Below are 16707 nucleotides of genomic sequence, written 5' to 3'. Positions count from 1 at the left end.
AACTAAATAAATAGATGTTACTAAAAAGAAATTAAAAAAAGACGTGAAAAATATAAATATTTAAATAAATAAATAGATGTTACTAAAAAAATAATAAAAAATACATGAAAGAAATATTAAAAAACAATATAGAAATTTATTGAAAAATATTTAAAAAATAAATGATTAGTAAGTGGAAAAATGTTAATTTTTATTAGATAATATAAAAATAATTAAATCAATATGCAAAATTATATAAAATAATTAAAAGGTAATTTTATTAGATAATATAATTATTGTATCAAATATTTTTATAACAAAAATCTTTATGTACTTTTTCTTTTCATACACATAAGTTCCTTTCATTTGAGGTGTGTCAAATATTGAATGCATATTTAAATTTAAAAATTAATTTATCAGATTGTGAGGATTTATCCTCCATTAAATGCACTCCCATTCTTAATAATTGTTTGTATGAAGATCAACCATTTATCCATTCCATCAAATTTTACAGTATATTCTAAGGTAATATAGAAACATATGAAAAAAATGTAATATATGCAAATCCAGTCATCATGTTTTAGGAATCAAATACTACCTCCGTTTTTTATTAGAAGTCGTTGTGGATTTTTCACATATGTTAAGAAAAATAATAATTGTCGTATAAAAATGAAAAATTATAAGAATTTTATAAAATTATTCTTCATTAATGATAGGTGGAAGATAAATTTATATAATTAAAAGTAGATAATATAATAAATATTTAAAAATATAATAAGAAAAATATTATTAATTAATCATTAAAATTGTAAAGCGACTTATAAATAAATATAATTTTTTTTCAAAATGACTTATAATAAAAAACAGAGGAATATATTTTTTTTCTATTTTATTTTATTGTAAATCAAATTCATTTGCAATGGTTTTATGGTTGATTTTCTGGCGTCAGTGCCCCTCATCTACACACCTATTTACTATGTTTGATTGATAAATAGATAAACTCACATTCATTATAGATGGCCTAAGAATTTATACATAATAAGGCAACATGCTTTTTATAAATTAAATGAATATTTTTTTCTTTCAAGTTGGGGGTTGCCTATAAATACATTACATTGCACCTCTCACAGCATATACTCATTCATTCACATATAACTCAATATATTCAAGTGAGAGAATAGAAAGAAAGTGAAAAAGAAACAAAAAAATGGAACACTTTCCAATTGTTGACATGGGAAAGCTTAACACAGAAGAGAGAAAATCAACCATGGAGTTGATCAAAGATGCTTGTGAGAACTGGGGTTTCTTTGAGGTACTATTACACTTTCTGTCCGAGAGTGAGTTTGACAGAATCACGATATGTTTTTGTTGGTTTAAGGTTTTTACTAATGTTTTTTTTTTGGTTTTTTTTTTTTTGTGAAGTGTGTAAATCATGGTATATCTATTGAGATGATGGATACGGTTGAGAAGCTCACAAAAGAACACTACAAGAAGTGTATGGAACAAAGGTTTAAAGAAATGGTTGCAAGCAAAGGTTTGGAGGGTGTTGAGTCAGAGATAAATGATTTGGATTGGGAAAGCACTTTCTTTTTGCGCCATCTTCCTGCCTCTAATATCTCAGAGATCCCAGATCTTGATGATGATTACAGGTCACTTTTTTTCAATATTTGTTAAAAATATATTCATATAGGATTCGACGATATAAAGAAATTTTACACTGTGTGTGTTTCTTTTTCAGGAAGGTAATGAAGGAATTTGCTGAGAAATTGGAGAAACTTGCGGAGGAACTTCTTGACTTGTTGTGTGAGAATCTTGGTCTTGAGAAAGGATATTTGAAGAAGGCTTTTTATGGATCAAAGGGTCCAAATTTTGGGACAAAAGTTAGTAACTACCCTCCTTGTCCTAAGCCAGACCTCATCAAGGGGCTTAGAGCCCACACTGATGCTGGTGGAATCATTCTTCTCTTTCAAGATGACAAAGTCAGTGGACTTCAGCTTCTCAAAGATGACAAATGGATTGATGTGCCTCCAATGCGTCACTCCATTGTCATCAATCTTGGTGATCAACTTGAGGTAACAATATATTATATTGTCGCAAATTACATTCATTCATGTAGTTAAAATATCGATGACAGTTGAATTGATTGAATCCAGATCAATCTCAATTCAACAGTCATTAATATGTAGACCGCGTGAACATTTGTTATCCATTACTCTGATATGTCATTTTCGAGATATGTTTCTACAAAAGTGACACTAAAATAGGATAATATATATGTTTTTTCATTAATTTATAATTTAATTTAATGTTTGTGTCAAAATAGGTGATAACCAATGGGAAGTACAAGAGTGTGATGCATAGAGTAATTGCACAGACAGATGGAGCTAGAATGTCCCTAGCATCATTCTACAATCCAGGAGATGATGCTGTGATTTCACCAGCTTCAACCTTATTGAAGGAAAATGAAACAAGTGAAGTTTATCCAAAATTTGTGTTTGATGATTACATGAAACTCTACATGGGACTCAAGTTCCAAGCTAAAGAGCCTAGATTTGAAGCTATGATGAAAGCCATGTCAAGTGTTGAAGTGGGACCAGTAGTGAGCACATGAAAAAAAAAGCATATTTTTATTATTATTATTATACTGATTATTGATTATGTGTGTGGTTATATTACATTAATAAGCTATTATTAATGTTGGGTTGGTGTTTAAGATTGTGCAGTCTAAAGGGTTATATCAAAAAAAATAAAGTATGATTAATTAGTTTGATCTTAGATTGTGTGATAATTAATCAGTTATGATTAACTGATTAAGTTTATGTAATGTGATGCAGTGATTTAGAACTGTTTTTTTTTATAAAGCAAAACATGGTGGTGTCCCTCATGATTCCTCTTTGGCTTATTGTGCTTTTTAATAAAATATCATTATTCTTCATGCATTAAATAAATAATTATATTAGATAGAAATATTCGTTTTAATTTATTCATCACCAATGAAAATGATCGATGAGTCTCATGTTCTTGGTTTTAGCTATGTTTAGATTATGTAAAGGCAAAGAATTTGTCATTTTTATTTTATTATTAATTTTTTTTTCCTTGTTAACTTCACTTATTCCTTTGTCTTTTTCTTTTAAAAAAGATAGAAATTTAATTGCATGATTAGTAATCATCAAGACCTTTCATATTAGTTTACTTTCTAAAGATTGAGATTTGAGATAATTCATTTGATTGGTATACTTTCTTTGTAAATTATAAGTTTCCAATTTGAGGAACTAATAATGAAATATTATAAACTAGAATTTTAATTAATCATATTACTAACATAAAAAGAATGTCAATAACATAGGGAAATTAAATAATTGATGAAAAGTAGGTCGGTTTATAGTTTTGGAATTTTTTTTTGGTAATAAGATAATAGTTTTAAAATTCAACTCTGATTTGCTATAAAACTTGTGCAGAGAATTTCAACTGTCATAATATGCTTAATTGGGACCACAATTACTATTTCAGCATTCTGTGTCGAATAATGAATGGCTAATGAAAACAATATAAATTTTGATCTTGTTACTTAAAATATTAGTATTGGATTAGAGCTAAGTTGAAACAGGTTTGTGTTGTATAAGATTAATATTAATATGAATTATCTGGCTTATTATACTTAGCCACATAGTACGCGGTTGCTCACCATTGTAAGCACTAAATTACCAAATAAACACTAAATGTTAATTGATATGAGCTTTTGTAACATCCAAGAATTACTTTTATCTGGACACATATTATTTAAAAAAAATTATTCTTCAGTTGATGCATTCACTAAGTTAGTCATTATTGACAAATTCAAATATTGGTTGGACTTGTTACATATTTTTCATTGAACCACCACCAATCCGGTTCTCGTTATCCGGCCACCACATTTATTCTCACATTTCAGATGTTCAATCCTAAACAGTAAACACGAAGGAGTGTGTTAGAAGTTCATATCCGACAATATATGACTTGAATATGTGCTTGTAAATATGACTTGAATATGTGCTTGTAAATATGACAGTCTTCGTCCTACTAATCAATTTTATATATTTGAGATAAGTCAAACGACGTCTCTTAAGATATCTCAAATATGTTATTATTAAGTAAAGTACTTATTTCACAAGCAAAGATGAATTATGTGAACACTACAATGTTTCTCCTCTTAAGGAAACACCTAGTTGACAGGTAATGAAATAGCTATAAGCTGAAAACTTGGAACATGACTTTTCTCATCTTCTTAAATCCATGTGATGATAAAATCAACAATCATGCATCGCTATTTATGCACCTTACGACAAACTAATCAGAGTTCATCTACCAGAGAAACAATCTATAATCAGAAGACACCAGCCTAGACTCTAGAGTGCAGAGGCATTCACTTATTTTTGTTATCCTATCCAATTTTGCTTTTCTACTTTTGCTTTACTTTGGATAACACCAACTTTTGAGATGAGAGAATTATTCAACACAGGAATTTACATTCATCCATATCTCAGAGAGCATCTATTACAAATTTTGGTTGAACTTTACTCAACCTTACAAAACCGATTTCTAAAGAGAGGATTGCTCCACTTATAAATATATGATTAGGTCATGTATTGTTCGATATTGTTCGATGTGAGAGTTGTTAACACACCCCTCACGTTCAGAGCTGGACATCTGAAGTATGGAAATAAATAGTGTGTGGCCTGATAGCATGTAACACAACCGACTTTAAACGAAACTTTGATACCATATTAAGAATTGTGGTTGGACATAACTCAACCTTACAAAACCGACTTGTAAAAGGATGATTACTCTCTCTTATAAACATATGATCAGATCATATATTGTCTGATGCGAGGTTCGTTAACCGTATAAAATCTCCATTCGGGTACATCATTTTGCAAATTTGAATTAATTTTCTAAAATAAAACAACAATGTCTGCTAAACAAATAAATTCAATGCAGCACATCAATACCTCACTGTAAAATAGGCAACGCAGGCAACATTTGAAAGAATAAAACAATCAAACAAACATTTTCAAGATAGCATGGAATTAACACATTGTAACAACACATTCATATGATAGCAAGACAACATGAACAATAGACTAATATTTATGGTGTAAAAATGGTTATTGCAAACTCTACTGCAGAATAAAATGATCAAAAATAATCTCCTTATATTACCACAGAACTAACCAAAAGCTTCAAGTTCAACCACGATCATCCGTCTCTATTTCATCATTTTGACTACATTCTGTGTTCTTGGCGATCCCTTCACGTCTCCGTCCCTAGCATTCCCATTGGAACAATGCTTCTTCAAAACCGTCGAAACATCATCCGGGGAAGCTCCAGCAATCTTAAACCTTTCAACAGAAGCATCGAGTTTTCTCTTCCAATCTCTCATTCCCAATTTAAACTCCACTTGAGACCTTTCAAATAACATATTCCCCCAAAAAAGATTAATCTGGGATCTCATACCGCTTCCTTGCCCGCCAAGTTTCCCTTCTTCCAACCTCTCCCACATATCACTCGCAGCCATCATCTTCTCCTCCGCAACATCAAAAAGGCGCAGCGTCTCTTTACCTAAATCCATCTTATTCACCATACCAAATGACCAATGAAGCTTAGCCAATTCAAATTGTTGCTGTCCAATAGCCAATAACCCTTCGTAAAAATCAGGTTTAATCACCACCGCACGTTCGTACTTTTCTCGCGCTAAATAGTACTTTTCCTTGACAAAATCAAACTCTGATTCTTTCATTACCACAACCTCATTCTCATTCTCATCTAATTTAACAAACTTCCTAGCAGCGCACATGTCGACGTTTCCCCAATTGAAAAACGCCAAAGCAGCAACCTCTTGAAACTTAAACTCAGCTTTGTAAAACAAATCTTGAGCTTCATCAAAGGTCACTATATCTTCAAGTGCCTCTGAGCAAAACTCCGTTCCTAACTCGCGGAAATCAATAGATTGACTGGCGCCAACATGCGAGCTAAATAACTGAGCGAATTCGTATAACCAATCATCAACTTCTACATTCTCTGCTACTTTCTTGCATTCAGTAGTGGCCTTTTTCTCATCCAAAACACAATCTATATGTTTTTCTTGTTCTTCTCCTTCTTCTAACACCCATGGTTCCTGTTCGGGACTAACTTCGATGATATTTAGTTTCAGAATTCCAATTGAAAAGGTTTTATCAACGGTAGATTCGGCTAATCTGAGTTCTTCTGTGGAGGTTATAGTAACCAAATCACCGTCGTTATCTTTGTACTTTATCAAAACTGAATTCGACATTGGAAATTTCTTCTTCACTAAATCTCTTAATTCTCTGAAGCTGCAATTTATTGGCATTTGTGCTAGCCTTATGTCATGATCATAAGCAAGCTTCAACTGTCTGGACGCAGCCGTGACATGTTCATTTAAGGAATCAGGCTCGGGCTTGGACTCAGGCTTGAGAGGCGAATTCTGGTCGGGCTTCTTTGGGCTTGGGCGAGGATCAAACGCCGTGGATCTCGGTGACGATGGAGAATTCGGTTGTGAACCGGAATTCGGGGATCCAACTTTATCTTTTTTTCTTCTGCCACCGGATTTCCTCATTGTTCAAGTTTTCTGTTATCGCATGCACGTAAAATTGGGGATGTATTCGATTTAAAAATAACAAAAAGCGCAGAAATGAATATCGATATCGAAATCAATGCTGGAAATGAAGGTGATTCCAATGAAGGAGAAGAATGCATTCGAGAGGGAAACTTACCTTTGGATGCAGAGATCCTCGTTTTTTCACATGCTATTTCTGGTGGTCGTATGCAGAAATTTGCAATTGATAGGATCATCTCTATTGATTACTACTACTAATAATCTCTCTTAACTTTTTTTAGGCAAGTTTGCACAATGAAATAGTAATACTTATTTTGTTAATTTCATATTTTATTTAATATTTAAAGACTTTTATTTTTAACTTATTCGTGTTTTTTTTATTGAAAAAATTATGGAAAATATAAAGTATATGATGAAACTTAGGATAAAAAACCTATGTATGTTTTAAAATATATTAGAGTTAATAGTGTTGGTTGTTATATTTAGTTATAAGTAGTAGTTGTTAGTTAGTTTTGTTATAAACTACTTAAGATCTGCTAATTGGTCATGATCATTAGATAAAATGTATTATAAATTTACTGCAATCAAATATCTTATGATTGAATTAATACTAAACCATCTAATCATATTAATTTATTTCTCTCTTTTTGAACTCAATCATGCTTTTTGACATAGAAGGATTTCAAATTCAAGATCAAATAATAGTCTGATCATACATATGATTCCTTCCTTTCAAACCATCCTTTTGTTATAAATATTTTCAACAACAAAAAAAACTTCTTGTCGATGCTTTCAGGAAAATAAAGATGTAACTGATTTCTTGTATATTTATGCTAGAAGTTTCAAGAAAAAATGTTCTTGAAAAATATATTTATCTTTGAAGTAACAAATACAAATATAGTCACTGTTGCTTTAATTTAAAGCATATACATAATCCAATAAAAGTTGAAAAAATTGCTTTTACACCCTCACTTTGGAGGAATTTCATCCAAATTTCAACTATTTACTAATCTCTAAAATTCTAACCATAATTATTTCTATATCTTTAAAAGTATAGAGGAATCTGCCTCGTATCCTTTTTGTTTTCATCGTTTTATGAATGAATGTATTACGTATTGTACTGCGTATCTTACTTCACCTTAGCCGCCGGATTAGAAGTAACAGATTTCTTTATACAGTCAACAATTCCTTCACAGCCTGCATCAAGTGTACAGACTGATTCATCATCCTCCGCATATGAATGAGGCGACCTGAGGTTTCCATCAGTTTGACAAGCCCTCATTGTCTTACAATGTTCAGCTTCATCATCTCGGATATTTAAAAATACGTCGTACAGATTTTCTAGAGGGGAAATAGAAATAACCAACGTGAGAAATTTTACTTAGTTGAACATTTGAGTGATTAGGTTTCAAGACATACCTAATCACTCGAATGAATGTAATGAATGTCAGACTAGGTTTCAAGACATACCTATCGTAGGCCTTCTAGTATTAGGAAGTCTGGAAGTTTGAAATTCATCTGAAAAAAATTATATTGGAAGTGTGAAATTTCAGTTTTTTTGCCTTCTAGTAAACAAATTTAGGTCAAAAACAGTGAAGAGCTTACCAAATAAATACAAGTCATCTCCTGTATAATAATTCACAGCTACCTCAGGAGCCGGCATTTTTTTCAATTCCTCTATAAAAAATTTACCAAATCATGTTAGTTATTGAATCATGTAGGACAAGAACACAGCATAATGAACCATGAGTGTAACCACTTTTGGAACCTTCATTGATTAAATTTATTAATATATGAGGACCATTAATCTGCTTTCTTTTATTTTCTGTTATTGACAAAAGAATGCCAAAACAGAACAAGATAGTTTAAAACAAAACACAATAAAAAACCAATTCTCTACACAGCTTGAATAATCTTGGCTTGTCAATTTTCAAGATATACTCAGCTAACAGCTCACCCACAGCTGACTTCATACCAAATAAATCATGATTCATGAGCATTATTAAGTATAATCTTATGATTTTCTGGAACACACTTAATTTTGAAAACATAAACCAAAGCTATGAACTGTTAAAATGTACAATTAAAATCTTAAAAATTCAGAGAAGAAAAGAAAGAACATTGAAATTACCTCCTTGTTCCTTAATAAATTTGTCATAAGTTTCAAATGCATGATTCTCTACACATTCAGAAAAGTGATCTGCACTAGCAATAAATCATAAACACATATCAGAAATTGAAGAAGCAAGCAGACAGGTATGGAATGCTAGAATGTGTAATACAAGTCAAACATGGTACTTTTGATGATTTAGCAAAAGCAAACTAGGTCAGTTTGTTCCTTCTAGCTTGATTGGGCTGATAAATAAGCTTTAATTTAGTCGCTTTAAGTACATATTGCTTGAACTCAATTGTTTTCTTTATTTTTTATCAGTTATGTACATGCTAAAGCAAATACCATCTGGTCTTTTCAAAACTTGCCATATGCACGAGACTTCGCGACATTAAATTTTCATGATAATCCAACCAACAAATTGAAAGATGTAGCAGGGATTGTAATGAAACAAAAATTAAGTACATAATACTTACATGCCATTCTTGGGCTTATTGCATACATTAAAGCTGTCATGAAATAATAAAATATTGCAATATGTTGAGCAAGAAACCGGTCAAACCACCAAGCATTCCCTCCAAGTTCCTGCAACATAGACCCAAGCTTATTGCACGCAATAGAGTATGTGAATATTAGAGTTCACATGCATGATATTTCATACTGCAGAACCTGAGAAATACGATTGTATAATTATTTCCCTATACTACAAATCTGAATGTAGTTAGTGAAAGAGATATCCTAATTTTCTGTCTGCTATCAGTGAAGTCTTATAATTCAAATTCACAGCATTTTCAACTACAGGCCCTTCAAAAAATCGCATGGATAAAGAACTACTAAGATTTTATGGAATGACATGTTTTCCGGACTAACCAACAAGATATCAGTTGCATTAAAGGGAAAAAAGTTATCAAAAATCTTACTTCCATGATGAGCAAATGATGCATTTCATTCCAGCTCTCGGCAAAATGCACTTTCAGATAATCCGCCCGTCTCCACCAGCCAAAACTCTCATACATATGAAGAATTGACATAAAGGCTGCCACATATATATAACAAAAGTTAATATTTATGCTGAAAAGTTGCAATCACACTGCACAGTGACTCCCTACATTTACAGGTAATCAAATAAAATAAAGTATGATATTTTAAATTAGTATAATAATTTTCATGTATTGCTAAGGAATTTCTAATTCACTATATTATGATGAATTTTAGGGTAAAAACTAACAGCTGGTATGCAGGTCCCTTTCTATTATGATATAAAAACAAAAAAGGGAGTAATTGTGTGTATCTAAACACAACTCACTATGTGCATAGTAAATGTTCGACATTAACTTAGCAATTAAGAAATCCTTAATAACAAAGTATAAAATTTCTGAATAACCAATAAATTATACAAGATGGGTTGGAAGCTCCACCATCCCACACCAGATGTCTGGCCAGACCATGTTAGATGAGACCAACATACACAAACATAGCATCAAACTTCAAAACTGATGGAAAAACTCACAAACCACAACGCATGTTCACCATCAACACATAAAAAGAGCATATTTCAAAACCAATAGACAAATTGAGAAGGCACAAATTTACTACAGAGCGAAGAATGAAGAAACTAGGTTCCTCTCATTGGAAGTGGAATTAGTGTGGTAGAGCCAATTTTGTTAAATACCTGCTACAACGGCACTATAACATAGCAAAATTTGGACAAACTACTATTGTTTCCTAATACACTATTTAGTAAAATGTAATCGAATAGCCACTGTATCAGCACTATAGCACTATTGCATAATGGCTTTTTAACAATACGCAATTTTAACAATCCACTATTTTTTGCTATCCACGATTGACAACATTAGGTAGAGCTAGGTTTAAGCTCATAAGGGTTGGGTTCATTCACCTTGGCCTGTCGGATTCATGTCCATAGTCATAAGCTCATACGATTCTACAGAGAGTTTGACAGTCCTATAATGATAACATTTCAAAGCCATAAAACAGCACTTACCAAAATAAGGAACTCTAGCAATAGTCTCAAGCACAAAAAACCTTGCATAATTCCTATCACGATAAAGAACATCAAGTATCTTAATGACAGAGTCCTGAAATTATGAATTGAAGCTGAAAATGAGATCCTTCATTTCACAAACTACAGGTGAATGATAAAGTGAAAATCAGATAAAAACAATTACCGTGAGAAAGATATTGACTGATTGTTCAACCTTGATAACCCCTTTTTCCCAAGCACTAGGAGATGAAACACTATCATTACTAGCGCTACTACCAGTAGCTGAATCTAAAGGAGAGTTTGTTTTAGAAGGAAAAGAATCTTGCAGAATAACTTTATCCTCTTTATCTTGCAACAGAGAAGCACGAATCCTGAATCAAATGAAATCGTTAAACAAAATCGATAAGAGAATATGATGATAGATGAACGTTACGTTGAGAGATTACTACAATTTTACAAACCTGGAAAACGATGGACGAAATGAAAGAGGACGGAATTGGGAGGTAAGTGGTTTGTTGAGATGTGTGGTTGGAAAGAGGGGAGAAGAGAGCATCGCCGCCGCCATTGGTGGTGGTGGAGATGGAGGTGAGTGTTGGTTTGGGATATTATTTAAGTGGAAAAGGGAAAAGGGGAGGTTGGTTTTAGTGGTGTATTCAAGCTGTTTGTCGTTTGGCGGGTTTTATTATAAATCGGCATTTTTGGCTGTTCCGGCAACTACAGAGACTATAGCCCGGGGTGACGTATGGGCATATTCTGTGTGATATTTGTGCTAGGTGTGGTATGGTAGTAGATTTTTAGGAGGAAGATATTTGTGCTAGGTGGAAGAATTTTATTTGTTTGGGTGATTTGTGTGAGTGGTAAGATATTCACATACTTATTGTTTAAAAGTAACAACAATGATTAGTTTTTTTAACAGGTAAAAAATTTAAAAAAATGACACTAAAAAAGAAATGGAGTAGTAGAATTTTATAACGGAAAATTCATATTTTACCTATCATAAAAAAAATTGAGGGTCTGTTTAGTAAAAATAGCAATTGACTGCAGATAGTTTATATTTATGGTTGTTGGTTGATAACTGATAAGTTAGCAAATAGTTTATAATTTATGGTTGATGGATGATGACTGGTAGCTTATAATTTATAGATGATGATTGAGAATGATATTTGATAAGCAAATTGAACTGTATAATAAAATTAGCAGTTCAACTAACTGATAAATGTAAAATGACATAAAAGATACTGCCTCTGTCCCAAATAATAAGTCATTTTGCCAAAAATATTTGTGTCAAATTATAGGTCACTTTACAATCCCTCTTCTATTTATTTCTCTTTTTTCTTTCGATTCTTTTAATTTTGCTTTTCAATATAATTATAGAAGGGTATTTTTGTAAAGTCTTACATCTTTTCACTTTCTCTTAAAGTAATAATTGTGTTTTTTAATTCCCTTAAAATGCCTAAAATGTCTTATAATTTAGGACGATGTAGTATTTATTATATAATTATTTTATTTTAAATTAAAATAAATTATAAAGGATAAAAGTGAATTTTAGTTAAAATAATAAAAAGAAAAAAGAAAAAAATAATGAAAAGTTATAAGCTATAAGTTAAAATGCTATTTGAAATAACGTTTGTGATATAAGTTAGTAAAATAAGTTATAAGCTTCGGATGAAAAGATTGTAGCTAAAACATGTTTAAATTGTCATATAAGCTTATAAGTTATAAGCTATAAAATCAAAAATGTGTCTTATCTTAAAGAATCTGAATAAAATTATTTATATATGACTTAAAAATCTTACAAAAAAATTTAATTAATTCAATAAATAATTAAATAGAATTAAATTAAATGACATTATGTGATTCAATAATTAAATAGAATTAAATTAAATGGCATTATGTGATTCATTAGCGTCACGTTACCTAACTTTTGAAAATGGATAAAGAAGCTGGCTAAAAAATTATATAGAATTATAAAAAGTTCATATAGAATAGTAAAATTGTTATTGCTTTAAAATTAAAGCTAAAAAAGTTCTTTAAAATTGTTACTCCTTTTTTGACATTAAAGCTAATCATTCTTTAAAGTTATTCATGTAATAAATTTTTGTATAGGAAAAAAAAAAAACACACATATATATATATATATATATATATATATATATATATATATATATATATATATATATAGGGGACGACTCAGGTGAGAACACTTGGTTATTATGAGAAATGAGAACAATGAATCTCGACCATTAAATTTTGATTTTGTTGATTTTAATGGACTAGATTGATTTCTCTTTCTATTTTGATTTAAAATAAATATCAAGGATTATAGAAAGAGAAATCAATCTAGTCCATTAAAATCAACAAAATCAAAATTTAATGGTCGTGATTCATTGTTCTCATTTCTCATAATAACCAAGTGTTCTCACTTGAGTCGTCCCCTATATATATATATATATATATATATATATATATATATATATATATATATATATATATATATATATATATATATATATATATATATATATATATATATATATATGCAAGGCGGGCTACCGCACAGGGCCTCAAATTTTTCAAACTTAACATGTGGCTAGATAGCGCCTCATAAAATATTTATATTGGTTAAACTATGGTCAAATAGGGCCTCTATTTGTTTTTTTCATGATTAAACTACGATTAATCTACACAGGGCCTCCGAAAAAGTTGAGACGGCTCTGGTCTTTAATATAAAAAAAAATTATTTTTTAAGTTTACTGAAGATTCAATATATTTAGATTATATACATATGTCAAAAAAGTTAATCATTATTGTTGTTACTTTTTTAGGTTTATTGAAGATTCAATGTATTTAGATTACATACAATCGAAAGACATTAATCTTCAATAAATCTAAAAAATAAACTTTTTCTTATATTAAAGATCAGAGGTATTAAGTGTTTACTATACCAAAAATTATTACATGAATAATGAGTTGTTATAAACACATTCAACTAAAAGTGCAATTTACATTGGTTGAAAAAAGCATCCAAACAGGTCTTTTTGTGAAGACTCCTTTTAAAAAATTTCATAAATTATTAGTATTCTTTTCTTTTTAAATTATATTTTTGCGAAGACTCCTTTTAATTAAGTTCATAAATTTCTTTATTATGACTTATGATATCCTTAAAACTTGCATGTCTAGAAATATCTGTATAATTTGTAGTTTTTTTTTTTTTAATTTGGACCCTCCTAAGTTTGATATGGACCTCTTTTGCATGTAACATGTTCCCCATTCTTCTTCATATGATTGTTATCTTTAGCATACCACTTAATCATAGACTTTGGTTTCATATAATGTCTCACTCTATGATTTTGAATTTTTTTTTTCAAGAATATTTTAAAATACATAAAAAAAAATCAAGTGTAGTACTATGAGTAATTTGTTTCTCAACAACAACAACAACAACAATAAAATAAGAAAAAAAGCATAAATTTGTTATAAACATAATAGTAAGTTGTTCCTTGTTGTCCATATGCTCCAGAGTAACAACCTTTCCTTCAACAAAATTCTTGATTATTGGATTATAACTATCAATGTTTTTTTCCCAGCCATGTTGAATGAGATATCTGATAACATTCAGATCCTCACAATGTAATGTCATAAAATCATGTCTGACATTGTAATCCTTCAACATCTGTTTCATCCATATCAGTTCAGAGAAACTTTCTCTTATTTTCCTAAATTCATCTTCAGCAGTACACCAAAAAGCACATACTTGTTTCTTATTGATCCAGAAAAACAGACAGTTTCTCAAGGTAAAACATCCATCAACATTTGATACTTTCTCATTGAATTCAGTGATGTCCCCTTCATTACGGTGTCTTGTAAGCAATTCCTTGGATTGGTTTATCTGTTCTTTAGTAGGGAGACATTTGCTGGATTAAGAACTTACTGATTCAGTGCTTATGAATTCACAAATTTCCTCCCTCACTACTTCACTAGTCTGCACACAAGATGTTCCAACATTTTCTTTGACATTCATCTTCTCTTCAGTAATAGAATCATCAATCACCACACTGATAAGTTCCATTGTAACTCTAGTTCTAGAGTGAAATACTCTATAATCTTTACTGTGTGAAAAGTAACCCAGGAATATCCTTTCATCTTTTATGGAGTCTTTGTTAGTCAAGATATAACATTTACTTCCAAAGATATGAAAAACATTTGATTAGGGGCTTCCTTCCTTTCCATAACTCATAGAGAGTGGTTGAAGTACCTCCTCTCAAGGTGACCCTGTTATGAATATAGCATGCAATATTCATAGCTTCAGGCAAAAATTCCAGTGGCAAATGCTTAGCATGAAGCATGACTCTAGCTTATTCTTGTATAGCTATAGTATTTTGCTAAACAATTCCATCTTGCTGAGAAGAGAATTCATGACTAATACATTCATAATCGCAAAATTCAGATAATTTTGCATCCTCAAACTCTTTGTCATGGTCACTTCTAACTTTTACAATCACATCATTATTCTCCTCTTGAATACTTTGACACAAATCTTTGAAGACTTCAAAGGTGTCTGATTTTTCTTTAAGAAATATCATCCATGTATACTCAGAAAAATCACCTATAATCACATAGACATACCTCTTTCCACCCAAGCTTTCTATCTGCATCAGTCACATTAAGTCCATATGAAGAAGTTTCAACACTTCGGAAGTAGTCTTATGTTGCAACAATGGGTGTGACTTCATGGTTTGCTTCTTAATTTCACACTCATCACGTACTTTCCCTTCTCAAATCTTAAGCCCTAGCATTCCTCTAATGGCTTTTCCATATATGATTTCCTTCATTCTTTTGTGCTGAAGGTGTCCAAGTTTCTGGTGCTATAACTTCACTTCATCCTCGTTGGTTGTTGAACATGTGGAAGAGTAAGCAATTATTTGAGATTCCCACAAGTAACAATTGTCTTTAGATCTTATGCCCTTCATAAGGACAACATATTTCTCATCTTTGACTAAGCATTCTAATTTGGAGAAATTGACCAACAACCCTTGATCACATAGATGACTAATGCTAATAAGATTAACAGATAGTCCTTTCACAAGAAGTACATCTTCTAAATTTGGAGAATCATCAAACATCAATTTTCCTACTCCTTTAAACCCATCACCAAATCTGACAGCACCTGTGGGGTGATATCTCATATCCACTAACAACTTCTGAAACCCCTGTCATATGTCTAGAACAACCACTATCAAAGTACCAGTCTTCTCTATTTGAAGCTCTCAAGGAGGTATGAGCTATAAGATTAACATCTCTTTCTTTAACACTTCTCTTTTTGCTAACTTGACTAGCCTTAGAATGAGCTGAATATTTTTTATCTCCAAACAATTTATAAGAGAAAGGCTTAATATGACCATACTCACACAACAATAATGACATCTCAAAGTTGAAGAATTGAAATTTGTTGGAGTTTCATTAAGTTTGCCAATATGTTGGAACATGTGGTTGGACATGTTGATCATTCTTTTATTTTTAGCACGAAAGAACTTTTCTATAGATCTTTTATTTTGTTGGTTATTAAATGAATGATTAACCTTTGTACCTTCAACTTCTTTCATTATATCAGCTCCATTTTTCATCTTTTTTAAAGAGTTTATCTAGTTGTCAAGCTTGAAATTTAAGAGAGTTACCTCACTTTGAAGATGAGAAACAGTACATAGAAGTTTCTTCTTTTCATTTTCCAATTCAGCTATGATCTTTCTCTATTCTTATCCTGTCTTGAGACTTTCTTCACACCTGTCACAAGTATTCTTGTATGACACATTCAGATCTTTATAGAGATCATTATCATCACAAGATTCTATTTCATCTACCCATCAACCATAAAGAGCCATCACGAGTTTAGCAGTCTCAGTTTTGGACTCATCTTCTTACTCATCATCATCAGACTAAGTTACAATAAAGCCCTTTGTCTGCTTCTTGAGAAAAATGAGACATTCTGGTCTAATGTGTCTA

General features: G+C 31.0%; 3 protein-coding genes across 3 annotated transcripts; 1 reads left to right on the top strand and 2 right to left on the bottom strand.

The window, feature by feature from the left end:
- The first annotated feature begins 1099 nt into the window (after positions 1 to 1099).
- LOC131599877 (1-aminocyclopropane-1-carboxylate oxidase) lies at positions 1100 to 2863 on the top strand. Its single transcript, XM_058872120.1, has 4 exons — positions 1100 to 1291; positions 1402 to 1628; positions 1718 to 2051; positions 2303 to 2863. Exons 1-4 carry the CDS (start codon positions 1187 to 1189, stop codon positions 2588 to 2590), a joined length of 954 nt encoding a protein of 317 aa, XP_058728103.1. The 5' UTR covers positions 1100 to 1186; the 3' UTR covers positions 2591 to 2863.
- Positions 2864 to 4942: 2079 nt separating this feature from the next.
- Positions 4943 to 7267, bottom strand: LOC131595412 (protein CLMP1-like). The gene is made up of 2 exons (XM_058867755.1): positions 6750 to 7267; positions 4943 to 6604 (listed from the first exon to the last, which is right to left on the bottom strand). The coding sequence occupies exon 2, from the start codon at positions 6590 to 6592 to the stop codon at positions 5225 to 5227; it is 1368 nt and encodes a 455-aa protein (XP_058723738.1). The 5' UTR covers positions 6593 to 6604; positions 6750 to 7267; the 3' UTR covers positions 4943 to 5224.
- A 222-nt stretch (positions 7268 to 7489) lies between these two features.
- LOC131595413 (ubiquinol oxidase 4, chloroplastic/chromoplastic-like) lies at positions 7490 to 11535 on the bottom strand. The gene is made up of 9 exons (XM_058867756.1): positions 11169 to 11535; positions 10892 to 11078; positions 10708 to 10801; positions 9623 to 9738; positions 9179 to 9287; positions 8724 to 8792; positions 8198 to 8269; positions 8063 to 8110; positions 7490 to 7933 (listed from the first exon to the last, which is right to left on the bottom strand). Exons 1-9 carry the CDS (start codon positions 11270 to 11272, stop codon positions 7722 to 7724), a joined length of 1011 nt encoding a protein of 336 aa, XP_058723739.1. The 5' UTR covers positions 11273 to 11535; the 3' UTR covers positions 7490 to 7721.
- Between the last annotated feature and the right edge of the window lie 5172 nt (positions 11536 to 16707).

This window comes from Vicia villosa, linkage group LG4 (assembly GCF_029867415.1).
Source record: "Vicia villosa cultivar HV-30 ecotype Madison, WI linkage group LG4, Vvil1.0, whole genome shotgun sequence".
In the NCBI taxonomy this organism is placed as follows: Eukaryota; Viridiplantae; Streptophyta; class Magnoliopsida; order Fabales; family Fabaceae; genus Vicia; species Vicia villosa.
This window is presented reverse-complemented; position numbering and strand designations above follow the sequence as displayed.